At 49.0% G+C, this 18,297-nt stretch overlaps 1 protein-coding gene across 5 annotated transcripts; it reads right to left on the reverse strand.

Annotated features, from left to right (window-relative positions):
- Positions 1 to 210: 210 nt before the first annotated feature.
- On the reverse strand, positions 211 to 15,360 carry SLC25A48 (solute carrier family 25 member 48). 5 transcript variants are annotated; one of them, XM_027682829.1, is made up of 8 exons: positions 15,224 to 15,357; positions 13,314 to 13,357; positions 9,495 to 9,566; positions 8,503 to 8,755; positions 7,280 to 7,525; positions 5,922 to 6,055; positions 2,656 to 2,785; positions 211 to 2,057 (listed from the first exon to the last, which is right to left on the reverse strand). In XM_027682829.1, the coding sequence occupies exons 1-7, from the start codon at positions 15,267 to 15,269 to the stop codon at positions 2,663 to 2,665; spliced, it is 918 nt and encodes a 305-aa protein (XP_027538630.1). In that variant the 5' UTR covers positions 15,270 to 15,357; the 3' UTR covers positions 211 to 2,057; positions 2,656 to 2,662. The 5 variants fall into 5 exon arrangements, with proteins under 5 accessions (XP_027538630.1, XP_027538629.1, XP_027538628.1 ...); XM_027682828.1 differs by having other exon boundaries at positions 211 to 2,060; positions 7,280 to 7,528; XM_027682827.1 differs by having other exon boundaries at positions 7,280 to 7,528; positions 15,224 to 15,356.
- Positions 15,361 to 18,297: the final 2,937 nt, after the last annotated feature.

Raw genomic sequence — 18,297 nt, forward strand, 5'->3', positions numbered from 1 at the left:
CTTTGTCCAAGTGAATCCTGGGCATCCATCTCCAAACTGGTTTAATTGGATGAATAATAACGGGAAAGATCACCATGCAACTCCAACGTGGGTCTCAGGGCTTTATGCCCGGGGGGCACTGAACAGACTGAACGTGGGCACCACGAGGGCAGGATCGTGCAGATACACAGCTTGTCATGAACCTGATCAGTTTAATTAATTCACAGGCCATTTTTACACAGTGCAGGCACATAACACCATTTATTTGCATTGAAAAAACAGTCTCCCCAAGTATTATCCCTGGAGACACGTGATATTATCCATCTAAAAAACGCGTTTTACGTACACGCGTAAAAATAGGCAACATGGAAAGGGTGAATCCTTAAATGAAGCCAGCAACAAATACTTGTGTGAAGGCTCATCAATTTTATCCATATTGTTTATCAAAAACAGTTCCCTGTGTTCTCACCAGGGTCAAAGGCACTGTGAACCTCCTTGCCTGCCAGCCCTGAGATGAAGCAACACCAGCTGTTGCTGGTTCTTCCACTTTTTAAGGCCAGTTCGGGGGGCACCAACACTCTGTTTTTAATTTGGGGCCCAGTGATGAGAAGCCCAAAGTAGGTGACTCCATTTCTGAGTGCTGCTCCAGACCCAAAGTTTAAGGCACTTTTTGCTGAAATCTTCAAGTCTGGTCACCAATTCCTCCATTCATCCAGGGAAGAGGACGTAGGAGCTTCTCTTCTCCTCCTTTCACGGAGGAAAGCTGGACAGCTGCTCCACATTGTCTTCAGAAACCTTGTTGAAGGCATCTGCTAAAACTGCAATCACTGGGCTTTTCCCCCAGAGTCCTTCTCCAGAGGAAGAGCTCTCCTTCTACAACATTTCCTGGAGGACAGTGCTGTCCTTGATTGTTCCCCCCTGCCATGTGAGCTCTGCATGTGAGCCAGCTACCCCTCGGCCTCTCCTGCCAGTGCCCCCAGAGCCCTCTTCTCCCAGCAAAGCTGGTTCTTCTTGGGTTTTGGCATCAAAAACTCCATGGTTAGGAAATAAATCATGGAGATATTCAACAGCATAAACAGAAATAATCATGATGTAAAAGGTCTTGGAATAATTGAAAGGCTGAGGTAGACCAAAGAGAGACCTGGGTCTGCCCCAGTGCTCTCAGTGGGATTGCAGTGAAGAGCTGGAGGTCTGAAGGTGTTCTGTGTATTAGAGAGACTTCCTTTGGTGATGGTCTCTTCAAGGCTGGGAAGTGATGTCTGCAGGATTTGGTGGTTGCCAAGCTGGACCATCGTGTCAGGGAGCTCAGAATGTCTTTTGAGATAACTCCAGCAGGTCCCTGGAGGCCTGCACCAGGCAGGTTGTGTAAATCAAGAGTCAGCCTTCTATACGAAATGCAGACTTGATTTATTGTTTCCTGAATAAAAAAAGCAGCTTAGTTCTCTGAATTTAACATCCTCCTGTTTTCCAATTTAATATATAAACTTGGATAACAGACTGAAGTTGTTGAAGCCCTTCATGTTTTTTCGTAATAAAGTGTTGCATTGTGGCAAACTGTGATGGAAAACATGAGTATGTGTTTGTACAGGAGGAATCATCTGTTTCTTTAAACCCGAAAGCAAGGTAGGATTTGATAGGAATCCATACCTTCCTACAGGAAAAGCACCTGTGTACCCACCACATCTCCTCCTCTCCTTGTTCACACAAAAGATGAGCATTATTTGCAGTGTTGTACGAAAGACGCTCCCTCAGTAATGTCAGATGGACTGGGTTTGGACACATCCCTTGGGAAATGGAGGTAAGTTGTTTTCCTGGCTCAACAGGAAAAATGTCACTGATGAAAAAGCCCACCAGGTATTGAGGTGTTCTTAGTCAACAGAGTGAAAGATTTGATAAGAAAATGGTCTTTGGGTTCGACTGAGCTGGTGCCATTTTCGGGGTCCTGCACGGACTCAGTCCCAGCAGGTGCTGCAGGTGAAGGATGGGAGTCTTCAGTCAGAGCAGCTGAGCCCACACCAACACCACACTGCTGATTTGGCTCAGGAAAGCAGGGGACTTTCTGGTTCTTCTTGGCAACACTTTTGAAATAAGAAAGAAGGAGATTTATGAAGTACTGCAGAAAACAGCAAAGACCGCCAAGAATAATAGTGAGTAAAAAAAGTTTCTTTAATCAGTTTTCTTCTAATCTGCTAAAAAAGTTTCTTTAATCAGATATTTTTAATGCTGCTCCTTTGTGCCACCCTAGTTTATTGAGGGAAAGAGTGACACAGCGACTTGATAGTCAGGACACTTTAAAAGGGCTTAATTTCAGGTCTTTGTGGATGGAACAAGGTAGGAAAGAACACTGTTCAGGGACCGTAGTGAGAATATTTCAAAACGTATAAAGTGTTAGAGAAATCAATCAGATTTTCATTTCTGATTGACATTAATCAAAACAATCACAACAATCAGAACATATTGCAGTGAAGTTCCAGGGGAACTGGACTGAAGCTAAAATCCATCAGCACATCTGTTGTCTGCCCTGAATCCCACAGACCCAAGTTCGAAAAGTGGCTGTTCAGGTGTAGGTACCCACGTGTCATCTGACTGCCAGAGGATCTATGCAATTGCAACTCTATTTGATTCAAAGATTAATTCTGGGATTTTAACAAAGCTAGAGGGTCTTTATGTGCTGACCTGGAAGTTAGGGATTGGTCTCAGTTTGGCCTCTTTTCATTGCTTTGAGGGAAAGTTCATAGCCAAGAAACATGGCTGCACTCGATGGGAATCCTCGCACTGTATTGACCGTGAGGCCCCTAAAAAACACCTGTTGGGGATGGAGAAAGGTTAGAGCATAGGAACAAACTGGATGTTTTAAGAAGGGGAAGAAAACATTGAATGAAGTCACGGTGGGATTCTGAAGCACCACATCTTGGTTTGCTTGGAAGATGCGCTCTCACAGCTGGTCTTGGCTGAAATCTGCACTGGAGAGCAGAAATGCAATGGCAAAAGTCCCTGCTTTGGTGTCATTGTTCTCTGTGCTCCCCATGGACCCCCATCTGTACATACCAGCAAGATCTACAAGTGGTGAAGGGTGAAAAAATGCCACTGGTGGAGAACAGAAAGCAAGAAGTCTAAAACACCTTCCAGTGTTGTCCTGCCTCGGTACAGTCACAGAATGATAGAATCATAGAGCAGTTTGGGTTGGAAGGGACCTACCTTAAAGCTTATCATGTTCTCACTCCCTGCCATGGACAGGGACACCTTCCACTAGACCACGTTGCTCCAAGCCTTGTCCAGCCTGGCCTTCCTTCCCTTTGCATGTGGGGGTCATGCAAAGCCCAGGGTTCAAGAAGGCTGTTGTTTTCCTGCAGGGAATTCTCTGACCCCTGGGGCTGGGTCTGTGGGCACAGAAGGTGTTTGGCAGGCAGAGAGGGAGAGGTGTGGCCCTGGGCCAGCCCTGCTGATGTGGGCATTGAGCCACAGGGACTGGTTTTCAGGTTTCACCTTTGAGCCTAGAAGGAATTTCTCAGTCAGCAGAAAACTAGACTCACTCTGTACCTTGCTGAGAACCAGCTCTCACCACCACCTTTGGGAAAAATGTTCAGTAGAAGCTGATATTTTCACTGGAGTGTTCCTAAGGTCAACTTTGGTACCCATACACAGCCCAGTGCTTTCTCTCATCAAGGTAATAAATACCATTGGCCAGATTTCCTCATTCTGCTCAATATATGACTTTTTAAAAGATGCTGGCACATACAAGAGAGAAAGACCCTGCGGCTTTTAAGATCTTGAACAGTAAAGTGCCTTTGGAAAGTGGAGAGTATCTTGTCGCTCCTGGTTCCTGGCCTTGACTCATGTCCCTTTGAACCCCCCTCACCACAAACCCCATTCCCTGGTGTGTGCAAGGCTGTGCACAGCCCTCTTTGGGGTGAGCCTGGTCACAGAATGATGGTTGCAGGGAGTATCTCTGCTGGCCTGTTTCTCACAAATCACTCCAATCACCACCCAGGCTCATCACCCTGGTCACTGATCTAAACATCACAAGTTCAGAATGGATATGAAAAGGAACATCAGCAATCCAGCCCCTTTCCAGGCTTTACAACAGCAAAGTTCCCACAACTACTGTAAGGAACTGTGGAAGATCTTGGCTCCAAAACCAGAAGCCCATGGATTTAAGAGTCTAACCAGTCTTTCCCCTGAATTTACTGAGCTCTACTAAACACCATCATATCTTGTATCCAATAAGTCCAGAGCACAGTGCTGACTTGTTTGAGGCAGGATCAAAATGTGTTCACATAGTTTAGGATGGACCTTGCAATGTGAACTTGCAGCACTGGGATATATAGGATATTATTTGATTTGTTGGGATGTTTTATTTTGCTAGGAAAGAGAATTTTCTGGGAGGAAATTCAATTTTTTGGAATTATCCATAAAGTAACAAAAGAGAACCAAGTTAAATAATAATGAAGATTTAGGATGAAAAGCCCAGAGGCATAAATTTCTCTCCTCAGAATGAACACAGCTGGCTATGGAAAAAGACAAGGCTTATATTTACATTTCTTTGTGTGCATCAGGCAGTTATTTGGAGCACTGTGAGTGGTGTTCCTTTGTCCCAGAGTGAAAACATCCAGCCCTGCATTGGCTGTTTTTCAGCTGTGTGGCTCCCAACATTTCAAAAGATTTTCCTCACGAGAGCAGGATCCAGTCTTGCCATCAGCCATTACTCAATCCTGTTGTTGGCTTTGATGTGGGTGCCAGGTGTGACAGCACAAAATCTGCAAGCAGCTCAGACCTCCAGCCAAAACCCCCAAGCTCCATGGCTGTTAATATTCAGGCAGGACAAGGAGGTGATGAGGATGGAGAGAGAAGGGAAAACACATGGAAAGGCCCTTTTCAGCCACCCTGTGTTTACACCAAATGGAATGAAGAGCCTGGGCACCCTGTCCCTCCGTGGACTGTCCAAGCACAGTCCTCAGCATCTCTCCAGGTGCTTGTGCTTCACATCAGTGTGACTTTCTTCACCCAGTGGCAAAAACTGAACCAGACCACAGGCTCCTGTGGCAGCTGGCATAACACAGGGGCATGTTGGCAAATATTGAAATAACACCGACTTGTGATTTTGCAGGTTGTTTTTCTGTTTGTGACTTGTTAAGCTTCTCTCAGAACGTGAAAATCAACACTTTGGAGCTAAGAGCCCCCATGATGTTCCGATGATAAATGCGGATTTATTTCAATGTCAGAAGATGATGTTTCTCTCAGCAACGCAATAAAGTTGCAAATCCTCGTTCTCTGCCATTCATGTTTAACTGAAGCAAAGTTTGCTGGTAGAACAGATTATCTTTTATTGCACTAACAGACAAAGTCAGAAAAGGGAGATAAGTTTTTTGGCACACAGCCCTTCTTCCTCTTTGAAGCCAAAGCAATTCTGGTTCAAGAACGTTTTCAATCAGCTCTTGTCTTGGTGCAAAAGGAGGGTGAGCAGGGCAAAGCCAAAGTTCCAGCAGAGCATTGCCCAAGGTGAGCACACACCCCAGGGTGCCAGCACAGTCCCACCAGGGACGGTTCATTGGCACCAAAGTCAGTGGGGAACATTTGACCTCTGCATTTTGCGGAAGCAAAGACTGAGGTAAGATTTCCTACCTCTGATTTCTGATAAGTCAAATCATATTCATGATTAGGTGCACTGATATGAAGTGTTATTTGAGGTTAATTACCCCAGCAGTGTGTGTGACCCCCAGTCATTCATTTCTTCATTGTGTAAGGCACACTATTGCACTCATTACTCACTATTTTGATTCAGAAAGGATCTGCACTATAATTACCTCCTGCCATTATAATAATTTAGCAGTAACTGGCTTTAGCTGTCTCTCAACCCTGCAGATAGGTTTGTAACAGCCATTGGCTTTTCCAATTGACAATTAAATGCCTAATAACCAGATTTTCCTTCAAATATCACTTACTTTTAAGCCCTCGTTCTGGTAGCTCTGCAAGATGCAGTCAAGGGTCCCTTTGTACTGGTTTAAATAAACTCCATCTGCCTGAAGTCGACTTTTCACAACATCCATTGGAGTGCACAATCCCCAGGAAATGGCTCCTAGAAAAATGCAAAAGTATTTGAATCATTCCCTCTTTATATTTGCTTGGCTGCAGGTCGGTGAACTCAAAAATTCACCTCTCATCTACAACATCATATTCATGCAATTTTCATTTCAGGGCATTCACCCTGCTCAGGCACAGAAACAGCATTTCTGGGAGCAAAGTTCCCTGTTTCTGGAAGATGCATTGAAATTTTGGAGGTTATGCTGCCAGTCAGATACAGGCAGCCCAGGAGGGGCGTCCCCATCTTCTGCTGTGCCTCTGGTGGAACATGGACACGCAGTGGGAAGAGCCTGAGCTGCCACTTGGGACAATTTCAGAAAAAACAGAGTCTTCTGATAATTCTGATAATTGCAAAGCAAAGTTTGAGCTGAGAATGCCAGTAAGAGGCAGGTCCATCTCAGGCTGCCAGGGCTCCACACAGCTCAGACACTTTGTCAGTGCTCTAAAGAAACATCTGTGTGCACTGATTAGCCTGCTGCTGAGTGGGGTGGTTTGCCTCTGGAAAGATCAGCACATGACCACAATCCATGACCCAGTTGGACAGACAGGAGTTTGTTTGGACCTACATGAGTGCTGGGGCACTCTAGAAAAGCTGTCCAGACGGGCCAGGGGCCTCTTTGTTTGAGGAGAAATGGAGAAGGCATTTTGTTACCATCACCTGAGCTAAGGATTGACTTGCCCTTGCGGTTCTGCAATTCAGAAAGGGCCAAAAAATGAGGAGTGGGTGTAGGGGTGACCTCCTGCGTGGCAGGGGACAGACAAGCCAGTCTTACTGGCAGGTGTACACACATTAAAAAGGAGAAGAAGAAGATCAGTAACAGTCAACTTGGCTTCTGCTACGTGTGGGGAGGTGCACACCCTCCTGGTGGGCAGCCAACAGGTTGAAGTCCTCTTCTGGTGGCATTTTGGCTGCCAAATCACTGGCAGTGTTACAGCCAGGCTGCCCTGAGGCATCCAGGGAGATGAGGGAACCGTTTTTTTTTCCTCCTCACTGACATTGAGCCCGATGAAGGTCTGATAACGCTTCCATAAAGTTGGCCAAGCCCTAAAGTGCAGCTGTGGTGCCAGGGGACCTGGCCCTGGGGAGGAAGGTCGCTCAGTCCCGTGTCCCCTCCCAGTGTTCAGGGGGATGCGGTGGCCCTTGAGTCGCTCTCGGAATCACTCCAAGAACCTTCCTGTCCTTGCTTTGCCAGTGTTGTGAGGAAGTAAAGGTGCTTACCTGCTACACCCCCTGCCAGCCAGACAGAGAAGGGACTGGGAGAAATGCATCCCTCAGGAGTTGCCCAGTCACAGAAAACTGCGTAAGGGATGAAGTAGACGCAGTAGCCGGGAACATCCCTCAGGAGCATGGCCACCGTGCCTCGGTAGATTCCTGCTATCCCCTCTTTCTGTAGGATTGTCCAAAAGCAGTGGATTGGGCCTCGGTACACGGGAGATCCAGGAGCTGTGGGCTTTAGTTTAATGTTTGCTGCAAAGGAAAAAAAAGACACAACAGTTAGAACAGATGCATTGCCACAGAACTCATCCCCAAAGCCCACTGCCATTGGTTAGAAGTTGCTGCCATCCCATTTTTTTTCTCCTGGGATCAATATGTAGTGTGGGAAAAAAATTTTAGGAAAGAGTACTTAAGTCCATTTTCAAAAGGTATTTAGACACTTCAGGTCAGATTTTCCTTAGATGTGTGACATACCTCCCAATAGGTGTGTGCCCAGTGAGATTTCTAAATTATTTTAAGGCTATGTGCCTGATTTTCATGGATTTTAACCACATCTGGTGCCAAGTGGCATCACTGAAAGCCTTGATGTCTTCAGAGTCTGGCCCTTCCCATGCAGACCAAGTTGCTTTTGTAAAAGGCACTAAGCTGAATGGAGGCTTTAAAAATGGACATTCCAGCCTGCAATGGAATTCAGCTGCTGTCTAGAGCAGAAGAAGCTCCTTCTGCCTGCAGCTGGTGGACAGGGTAGAGCCACTCCCTGCCATCCTGACCCATCCTGCCCACGCCTGGGCTGCCTGGCACCCTGCCCCAAATAAGTCAGTGGTTTGCAAATGCACATGGGAGAATTTTGATGTTGAACAGAGGAGGTGGAGTACCAGAGAGGGGTTTATGGGCAGACAAATGTGGGACTGAGAGCATGCAGAGCTGGGGAGCTGGCATTGCTGCTGGCAGCTGTGGTGCTGCTGCTGGCATCTCCAGGGGACCCCACAGCCCAGGGACTCGCCATTCCTGCGGCTCTTGGCCCTGAGCACACCTGTCCCATGCTCCTCAGAGATCCCAACTGCCTGGAAATGCCATTGATAAAAACTATCCCTTTGAGCTGAACAGGATGGGGAGAAGAAAGGGGGAATTTTTAGCAGGGCAGGAGGGAGCCGGGCCTTGGAGCAAAGCTGTGCTAAAGCACCAAGGACTGGCAGAGAAAGGAAGGAGAAACTCCTGCTTCCTACCTTTGCTGTAGGGCTGTGTTTGCATCTGTAGCCTGATCTTTACCAGGTCCACGGGAGTGCCAATGGCCACGGAGACAAACCCTGCCACCGAGCTGGCCACGGTCATGTCGGCGAGCGAGGGCGCGGCGGCCGCGTCCCCGTGGCGGAGCTGGCCCAGGAACCGCTGCGTGCTGCTGAACACCCCGAACACCACCGAGCTGTACAGCCCCGTGGTGGCCATGGGGAAGGACATGCCCTTGAAGAAGCCAGTCACCTAGCCAGGGAAGGGAGCAGGGGTTAGGGGAGTGAACGGCGCTGAGCGGTGTAAGCCCCGACTCGTCTGTCGGGCCGGGAATCGTGGAATCCTGGAATGGCTTGGGTTGGAAGGGACCTTGAAGGTCATCTCGTTCCAAGCCCTGCCATAGACAGGGCTGAAATGCATATCCAAGTGGCAGATGTCTCCTGGAACCAACTGTTTGCACATGCTGAGCAAAGGAAATCAGTTCATGCTGCTAAAGACTTATAAAGATTGTGCAGAATACAGGACATGGTGAAAGCACAGGAACCCATGTAAAAGTCTCTCTCATGGACAGCCTCTGTCCTGGCTTCACCAGAGTCAGCAGAATCCCTCTGGGAGACCTTTGCCATCAGAATCCTGCTAGGAGGCCTTTTCCAGCAGGATCCCTCTGGGAGGCCTTTTCCAGCAGGATCCCTTTGGGAGACCTTTTCCAGCAGCATCAGGCAAAAGAGCCACTGTGGATGTTAAAGCCATGTGGAGACCCTGATCATGCCATGCCAAGGATCTGTCTTTTCCCTATAGGAGTAACCAAGAGGGTGACTTTAGAGGTAAGCAAGAGGAGGCTGCAGGGATTTGCAGCTCAATGGCACCAACTTTATTGGTCTTCATATAACTACTGGTGCCAACAGCGATTTTGTGTAATTGCTTTATGTGTTTATCTATTTATTGACTTGCACTTTCTACCAGCACATTTAAAGTAAGATAAAGCACTTACGGACTCATTTCTGTACACAGTGAGAAAACACTTGAGTGTATTTCCATATCCTTGTCCAGCTTGCAAACGAGTCTGCAAAAGACATTCATAAAAGGCCATTAAAACCCCCTGTTTCCAGCCCAACAACAGCTCGTGCTCCATAAACAATGTGCACTTTGCTTTGAGAGCACGTCCTTCCTTAGTCATAAAGAGAAAAGAGCAATAAAATAAGATATATGTGCATTAACCCCCTTGAACTTTGCCAGAATCCGGGCTAAGAGGGAGCTCCCAGGTCTGAAGCTCTCGGCAACATCTGGAATCCATGACTGTCAAATTGTTCTCCAGCCTGGACCAGCCACCCTGACCCAGCACAGCAGGCTGCTGGTGTGCAGGGCTGTCACTGGCAAGGGCCTGATTTATGTGGAAATTGGAGAGTGGTGTGGTCTCCTCCGTTTGGAGGCTCTCAGGGAAGGCTGGGATGTGCTGCTGAAGAGTGGAGAGGTGAGCTCCCCTAGGAGACCCCTGGGGCCCTTCTGATCCAAGGTGGATTTTAAGGCATTGAAATACTAAATGGAGCCAAAATAATTCAGCATCATCTCAGGAATTCTCCATGCTTCACTCAAAGATACATTTTCATATCATTTCCAACAAAGGCATCTTGTTTCTGGAAAGCATTTTAGTTGTGTGCCTTCCAACAGCTGTAAGAAATGGCCAAAGCCTGTAGGATTTGACATACTTTCCCCTTCTCATATACATGTATATATTTATATATCTACACGCACACATATATATTTAGATCACCTTTCATTCAAGCAGCTCACAAATTTGCACCAAAAACATCCTAAGGAAGGATGCATTTTTTGGCCTTAGAGATGTGCAAGGAAATGGAAACACTGTTCGCTTCACAGGACCTGGGGCTTCAGCAACTCATCTTGGTTGAGCCCAGAGCTCATTTTTTATAGGAGGACACTCACACATGCTCTGTCAGGGAAGTTTTTAGGGAATGGGGACAGCATTTCTGACCATATCCATCAGAATTGCAATGCTGAGATGAAATCTGGAGCAACAGTGCCCAGTCCCCTCCACTGGCTCAGCCCTGACTGACACCAGGGTGAAGCAGGAAATCATCTGGGAATTTAAAGCCCAAAGAAATGTGTGTCCTTCAGAGTTCACGCCTAGGGAGACCTTTTGCATGCCAAATAGCACGTTGAAAGGCACCATCATTTGACCCAGAGCCCTGCCAGAGACTGGCCAGGGCCACAGTGTGACCCTGGCATGAGCAGGAGGGACCAAAGTCTGGGGTGACCCCTCACCCCAGGCTCACCACTCACCCTGGGATGGCTCCACGCAGCTGTTTGCACACGTGGAGCATCCCTGCTCTGCTCCTGCATGGCCAGAGGCCACGGGAAAGGCAGCAGGATATTTAGTGAGCCCTCAGGAACAAGCTGGTACATGAAGATGCTGCTGCAGCTCACACAGCACACGTTGTGCAACACAGGCAGGCCCGGGCCATGGGTGCAGACTGTGCACTCTGTGACTCACACGGGGTTAAGGGGGCGGGGGGGAACACTGGGGAGGGGCTGCACCCCAGGACAGAGTGACTGCAGTGCCCAGCCCTGAACTCCCTCCCAGCTTCACCCCAGTGCTCAGCTCAGACATTGCCTTTTTGCCTCCATGGGCTTGGTTTTTTTCTCTTACACAGTAACCAGGTATTTAGAGGTTCCAGTTAATACGTTTTTTGAGTAACTGAGGGCAACTGAGTGTCCTCACAATCTGTTTCTTGCACACAAACTCCTTAGCTAATCTGTTAACAACCGATGCCGAAATCCCTGCTGGCATCTCTGATAAAGTCAACTGCTACCAGTACAGATGTTCCTCTGGAAAATTCTCTTTTTTGTTATGTTTTGATTTGATAGGGCTCTTGGGTGACACCCAGAAGCTGAAGAAAGTTCTGGGGAAGTGAATGCAATGGGGAGGATGAAAAGTAAGTAGAGGCAGAACTTCCAGAGTTTTGCAAGGCTGTGGGAAAACCACAGCTCCTGGGGTTGGATGGAAGCTGCAAAGCTGGGAAGGGGAGGCTGAAGGAGGAAGCCTGCTTGATGGGAACTCTGGTGTGGGTACCACGTACCCCACCCAGCCTCATATTTAGTCCTGCCTCCTCTCCCAGGTGGAGAAGGACCCCCCACATCCCCTGGAAGCTGCAGATGCTACTGAGCAATCCCTCTGCTGGCTTAGTGCTGTGTAAAAACTCTCCTTTCCACTTTCCTCCCCCCAAATTTGGAAAGATAGCAAGTCTGCCTGCTTGGTATTCCCAGGGCACAGCAACAGGGTGGGCAACCTGACAGTTGCCTTTATAAACACTTGAAGGATGGGCTTGCTCTTTCTTGGCGTGCAGAAACTCAGTGTTCCCCAGCAAGATCCTTGTTGCCAAACTCCCCCAAACCTGGCCATGACACCCTGACCACCAGCCTGAGATGGGCATTGCCTTGGCAGCCCTGGGCAGAGCCTGCCTGTGCCCTGCCCGTGGCTGGGGAGTGTGAGCAGCCTCGTGGCTCCTCCTGGGTGGGGTCTGCACCCGTCTGTGCACAGTGATGCTCCTGGGGCTGGTGTCACCTTAGAAGCTCAGGAAGGAGAGGGCTGGCCAGCTCACCCCAGGAGAGCCAGCTGTGTGCAAGGGGATGGCTGGGATGGCTGGGGAAGGGATGTGGTGTGGGCTGTGCTGGACTCTGCCTCACCCCCATCACCCTCCAAAGGGCCTTAAGATGCAAACAGGAACAGTGGGGTTTGGGTTTGCCACAACTGGCAGCCCTGCCTGGTGCCATCAACCAGGCTGCAACTAGATCAGGGCATACAGAATCAGGGAATCATAGAATAGCTGGAGTTGGAAGGGACCCTTTAAGACCATCTAGTCCAACCTCCCTGCAGTGAGCAGGGACATCTCCAACCAGACCAGGTTACTCAGAGCCCTGTCCAACCTGCCCTTGAATGTTTCCAGGGATGGAGCATCCCCTCACCTTTCTGGGCAACCTGTGCCAGTGTTTTCCCACCCTCATTGCATAAAACTTCTTCCTTATGTATAATCTAAACCCATTCTCTTTCAGTTTAAAAGCATTACAGGCCCTGCTAAAAAGTGTCTTTCTTGTAGGCCCCCTTCAAGTACTGGAAGGCCACAATAAGATCTCTTTGGAGCCTTCTGTTCTGTAGGCTGAGCATGGGCAGAGCAGCTGAAGTGATGAAAGCTGCCCAGAAATGCCTGCACAAAACAAGAAAGGAACAGGATCTTCCTCTCTATCTCTGCATCAGTAGGGATGGCCAACCTGGTTGAGTCATGATGCACTGCTGTGTGCAGGGGCTTGTCTGCACCATGCAGACAAATATCTTGTTACTTCTCTAAACCCTTCCCTCTGAGGAATAATTGTCATGTAGGAATTGTAAATTCTGTATCACAGCCCTGGGATAAGAATTTCAGCACTCTGTCCTTCCAGCGTTGCCAGCACCAGGAAAACACATAAAAATGTGCCTGCAGCAAAACAAATACAGTTCCCTCATTGCCCTTTGAATAGTTGTCTGTGGTAAAGTTCAATAAAACATTGGCAGGACTGTTCAGTGAACCACACATTAAGTAAGGCCAGGTTTAATTTTCAGCGTTAATCCTCCACAGAGGAACTTGCCCATATCAGCCAGTTCTTTTAGTTCCTCGTTCAAAATGAGCATTGGAGAGGAGGAAAGTCTATGAGAACATTTCTACCCTGGCTAAATTACCCCAGGGGGTAAGTGAAGGTCCTTTGAGAGAGAGAGTGAGTCAGTGGTGATAGGAGAGCACAGTTCAAAGTGTTTTACCTTGACCGTGTCCAGGGGATGGCCCACAACCACACTGGCAATTCCTGGGGATGGAAGCAAAGTATTACACAAAACATTGAAGAAGCTTTTGTGACAGGACAGGGTGTGATGGGTTTATAGGAGAGGGGAAGAGTTTTCCATAGGCACAGTTGTAATGGCCAGCATAGTGCCCTGCCCCTGAAAACAAGTAAAACCAGAGCAGAGACACTTCCACATCCTTCTGTGTGCGCTCTCCTGGACTCCATCAGCTTTACATCTCAAAGGCATCTGAGCAAGAGAAGGAGTTGTTGTGCTTGTATATCCTGTCCATGACCAGCCCCTCTCACATTCCTGTAGGCTCACACAAATTTTTAGCCTCAGAATGGTGAGATTCTAGTCAGACCCAAGGAAATGCTTTCTCCTGGCTCAGAGAGAGATGTCTTAGAGCTGACTGTTGATGGGACCTGTGAATCCCTCCTCCTTTGCTGTTTTAAGAGAAGTTTGTAGAGATATCTGTCAGGAATGATTCAGATAAAGAGGATCTTCCTCTGTACAGATCTCTACAGTCCCATCCAGCCTCATTTCCCATGGTTCTGTGGGGAGAAACTGGCCCATTCTCTCTTACCATCTGCCCACCTACCCACACATTCACTGCCAGGAGCTCTTGTGGCAGGACAGAGCACACTTTGATTTCCCTCTTCTCCAGGAGAATGGAACAACCTGTGTGCCACGGCCAGGATATGAGTTTGTGCGTTGATTGCAAACAGCACTGGCAGTTTATAGGGTTTGTGGAGATGGTGGGTAATTTGTGGTGCTTCCTCATCAGCAAGTCTGTGCAAACCAGTGCCCACGAGTGCTCTGGAGACTACATGAAATTTCTCACCCACAGTGGATTAGTACTGAAAAGAGCATCATGTCCTTGGTCAACACATTATGACTTTGCTCAAAAATGTGTTCTAAAATGTCCCCTCTCCTCCTGGACCTGAGACCACCTGTGGTCTAGTGCTACACATGAAAACTGTCAGCTGCCACCACTGCTGAGCACTGGTGGCTGTTCAACCCCCAGGACATCCTGTCCCACTCCTGGGGATGTGCAGCAACAGCACAGGTCAGTGGGGCAGACTGACACAGGCTACAGAGATCCAAAAAAATCAGCTGCTCACCTGAGCTTTTGGCAGAGGTTCTGGGTCTTCCAGAGTCGGCTCACTTATTAACCGCGTCTGGCAGGTCACCCGTGAGCCACCTCACTCCCCCTGGATGAGGGGTCACCTGGGCACAGGTTTGCTCTGGGGTGGCTGATGCCACGATGGACACTCTGTCCTGCTGCAGCCTGGCAGCAGAGCTGGGCACCCTCTCAGCTGTCAAACCCGGTGGGCATCTCTCAGCTGGGAAGCTCCGTGGGCATCTCTCAGTGCCATAAACCGTGTGCCACTTCTGGCGCCTCTACGGGTCATTCTTTTTGGTATCTCTTTCCCGGTGTTTGCCATCGACGTTCCCAGCAGACAGGATCGATCCCTGCCCTGGCCATCATGCCGGTGGCCGCGGCGGGACGGCGGGGACAGAGCCCGGCAGTGGATGGGGGGCCGGGGAACCCCGGGTTGTGCTGCGAGCCCGGCGGCGCTTCCAGCCGTGGGGACACGGACGGGAGAGCCGCCGGGGGCTGGGGGTGTGCGGGGGGCTCTGGAAGTCGCCCCCGCTCCGCGGCACCGCACTCCCTGAAACTTCAATTTTAAGTATCCCGCCCGTGGAAATGGGATTAAAACGGCACTCCCGAGCCAAAGCAAAGCAAAGCAAAGCAAACCGCGGGAGAGCCCGGGCGGAGAAGGCACGAACCGTGGGTGACACGGGGGGATCGTATCCCGAGGCACGGCCGCCGTGTCCCCCTCGCTGTCCCCCCGCTGCCCGCACCCCGAGCCCGCGGCATCGCTCACCTCCCACCAAGCCGGCCACGAAGTCCTGCAGCTGGAGGCTCCCCATGCTGCCCCGCCGGGCCCGGCCCGCCGCTCGGGGGGTCCCCGGCGCTCAGGGGGTCCCCGGCGGTGCCGCCGCGGTGCGGGGTCCCCGCGGTGCCTCCGCTCCGCGCCCGCCCGAGGCTTCCACCGCTGTGACATCACGGGGCGCAGTTAAAGGAGCCGCGGAGACACCGCCCGGCCCGGCGGGGAGGGGCCGCTCTGGCCGGGGGGAACGCGGGAGCCGTCCGGGAATGGGGGACAGAGAGGGATGGGAGCAGAGAAGGATGGGGGTAGAGAGGGATGGGAGCAGAGAGTGATGGGGGACAGAGAGGGATGGGGCAGAAAGGAATAGGGGCAGAAAGGGATGGGGGGCAGAGGGATGGGGGACAGAGACGGATGGGAGCAGAGAGGGATGGGGGGCAGAGAGGGATGCTCGTCGCGCCGGGGGTGGTCGCACCGAGGGGCAGCATCGCTCCGTGAGCAGGCGACGGGTGACGGGGGGTTCAACGTTAAAAACGCAAGGATTTGAGGAATGTGAAGCAAATTCGCAAATTAAAGATGTCAGTCCAGAGGTAAAGAGTGTACCAGCCTTAAACAACTGAAAAACATCTCTGTTTGCTTTGCTGAAGTCACACTGCCTCATCATTTCAGGACATACTCCCAATTTCTGTGTTACCATTTGAGGAGATAACCCCATTTCTTTTTTTTGGCAAGCAGTGAACAATTGCCCCCTCCCTCATTACCTCTACGTAGCATTCACAATTTTCTTCTACATCTATTACCCACTTCTCCCTCCGTCCTGTCTTTCCCAGAGTCAAGACCCCAGTTCTCTTTTATTCCCCTTTCGTGCAAGTCGCTGCTTTTTACCCTCCTCAATTATTTTTGTTTGAAGTCTTTGAACTGTGCAGCCAGGACCACAAGTGATAGGGAAGAACCAGACACTCAGCAGCATAAAGATACTTCCAGTTTTGATCTGAAACCCTTTTCTGGGAATTCCTAACACGCCTTTCTGATTGACACTGAAGGCTGGGCTCTTGGAATGGTGAATACCTGATCTTGAGCCCAACCTGGCTGCTGTGCCTCCTATGTGGCACTTTCAAATAGCAAATCTAATGGTTTACACCTGAATAGCACCCAGTCACTCAATGCAGTGGTCTGGTCCTTAACTTGTGCTCACCAGCTCCAGAAAAGTCATCTTGCTTGGGTTTTGTGGAAATGTATTTTGTCTGCATATTCTGGTAACTACAGAAAAATGTAGTCCATGAACAAGAAATCCCAAATGCCAAAATTCTGGCTGCAAATATAAATATTTAAATTTTTTTCCTTAAAACTTGAGATTTTAAAACTGATATTTTAATTTCCATGGATAAGTTAATACGTTGCACAAAAAGACCTTGAAACAATGTTCCATTATGTGCATGCGCTTACACGCAGGAAACCTGATCACCGAGTTGGCTGAAGGGAGCTTTTGTCTAGAAATTGCTTATAGAAATTTGATATTGCCTGCGTGGTTATCAGCTCAGATAATCTACACCTGAAACTTTAGATTTTTCAATGCATACAACAATGTGCATTCTCCGTGAGGGGAGTTTTCCTCAAGCACCAGGTCTCTAATGGATTTTGGGGGGGACTGTGATCCTGGATAAATGTTGGAGAGAACATGTGCACACAAGCACTGTGGAAACTTGTCAGCTATTTGTTTTCCCAAATAAAATCTCTTTCTCCTTTTTAGGAGAAATGTTATTCCACGTATACAGTAACAAAGAGAAAGGATGTTGTCCTCATTTTTCATGCACGTTTTCATGCAAAGCCAGAAGAAAAGCTGGCTGAATGAGGTAATTATTCAGATAGCAGCATTAATCATGAATTATATGAATTCTCTTTAACTGTGAGTAACACATTTCCATGCCAAATTCAGAACATCTGCTGAGTTAGGGGGAATACTTGACATGATTTGCTGTTATACTGGAGTGAGCTGGGACCACTGAAGCAAAGCTGCTTTAGGGGAGTGGCACAAACAGGAGCATCTTTGCACTCAAAAGCAGTTTCCAGCCCGGTGCCACGTCCTGCCCACGGGCTGAGGGGCTCGTGGCTCTCACCTCCCCCTGGCACTGCCAGGTACAGTGCTGTTTGTGGAGACCTGTGCACAGACCTCCAGCTCCCAGCTGTCAGGGGATCTCCTCTTACTGCTAACAGGCAGCAGTGCCATATGGAAAACTGGGAAGGGATCCGTGCTTTCTGCTGCTCTGAATCCCAGCCTGGGCTTGCAGCCACTCACAAGTGCTGGTCAGAGGAAGATGAGTGTGGTTTTGATTATGGATGAGGAATCCTCTTCCTGCTGCCAAGAGGGGGAACAGGGAGATTGTGTCATCCTGGACACTCTTGGTTCTGCCTCCTCCACTCCAACAAACCCATTGTCTTTCTCAGTGCCACACTCCTTTGGCCAGTTTACACCCTTTCCACGACAGGTTTATAATGCTACTGATAAAAGGGAAGAAATTTCCCATTGTCTCACCCAGAGCTTTATATTTTCTCTGGGAGAGCATTGCAGTACAGGAATTGGGACAGGCTCAGGAACTCATGGTAGATTCCCCCTTAACCACTCTGGGAATTAAAGAATCGACTCAGCAGGGACAGAGCCTGTTAGAGATAAAAAGGGGTTATGAATTTCTTATCCATCTGTAAACGATTTCTGGGCTAGGATGCATTTCACTGGAAATACAGCTGATCCAGGGATAAAATCCCTTTAAATATTAACCTGTTAGTGACATATAATGGCTTAAGCTGCTGTACAAGATACAAATAAAAGGACATTAAACCTCACTGCTGCAGCCTGGTCATCAGGGTCTAATGCATGGTGTGTCTTTGAGGGGCTGAGTCACACGAGCAGAGCCCAATAAATCAAAAAGCAAGGTACAAACAGCCTGAAGCAATGGGTGGGTGGTGATGAGAGGTCAACTTCATGGCTACAGCAAAGAGACAGATCCACCCAGGCTGTGGGAAGACATGTCAGGGGCCACATAGCAGAAATAGTTTTCCCCTCCAGGAGCTAC

This window comes from Neopelma chrysocephalum, unplaced genomic scaffold (genome assembly GCF_003984885.1).
Source record: "Neopelma chrysocephalum unplaced genomic scaffold, ASM398488v2 Primary Assembly neopelma1_63, whole genome shotgun sequence".
NCBI lineage: Eukaryota > Metazoa > Chordata > Aves > Passeriformes > Pipridae > Neopelma > Neopelma chrysocephalum.

Coding starts and splice junctions, on each gene's coding strand:
- SLC25A48 (XM_027682828.1), bottom strand. CDS start 15,269: ATGGGGAGCCTCCAGCTGCAGGACTTCGTGGCCGGCTTGGTGGGAG. Junction 6,056..7,279: donor GCTGGCAGGGGGTGTAGCAG/GTAAGCACCTTT, acceptor GCATTTTTCTAG/GAGCCATTTCCTGGGGATTG. Junction 2,786..5,921: donor ACCAGAACGAGGGCTTAAAA/GTAAGTGATATT, acceptor CATCCCCAACAG/GTGTTTTTTAGGGGCCTCAC.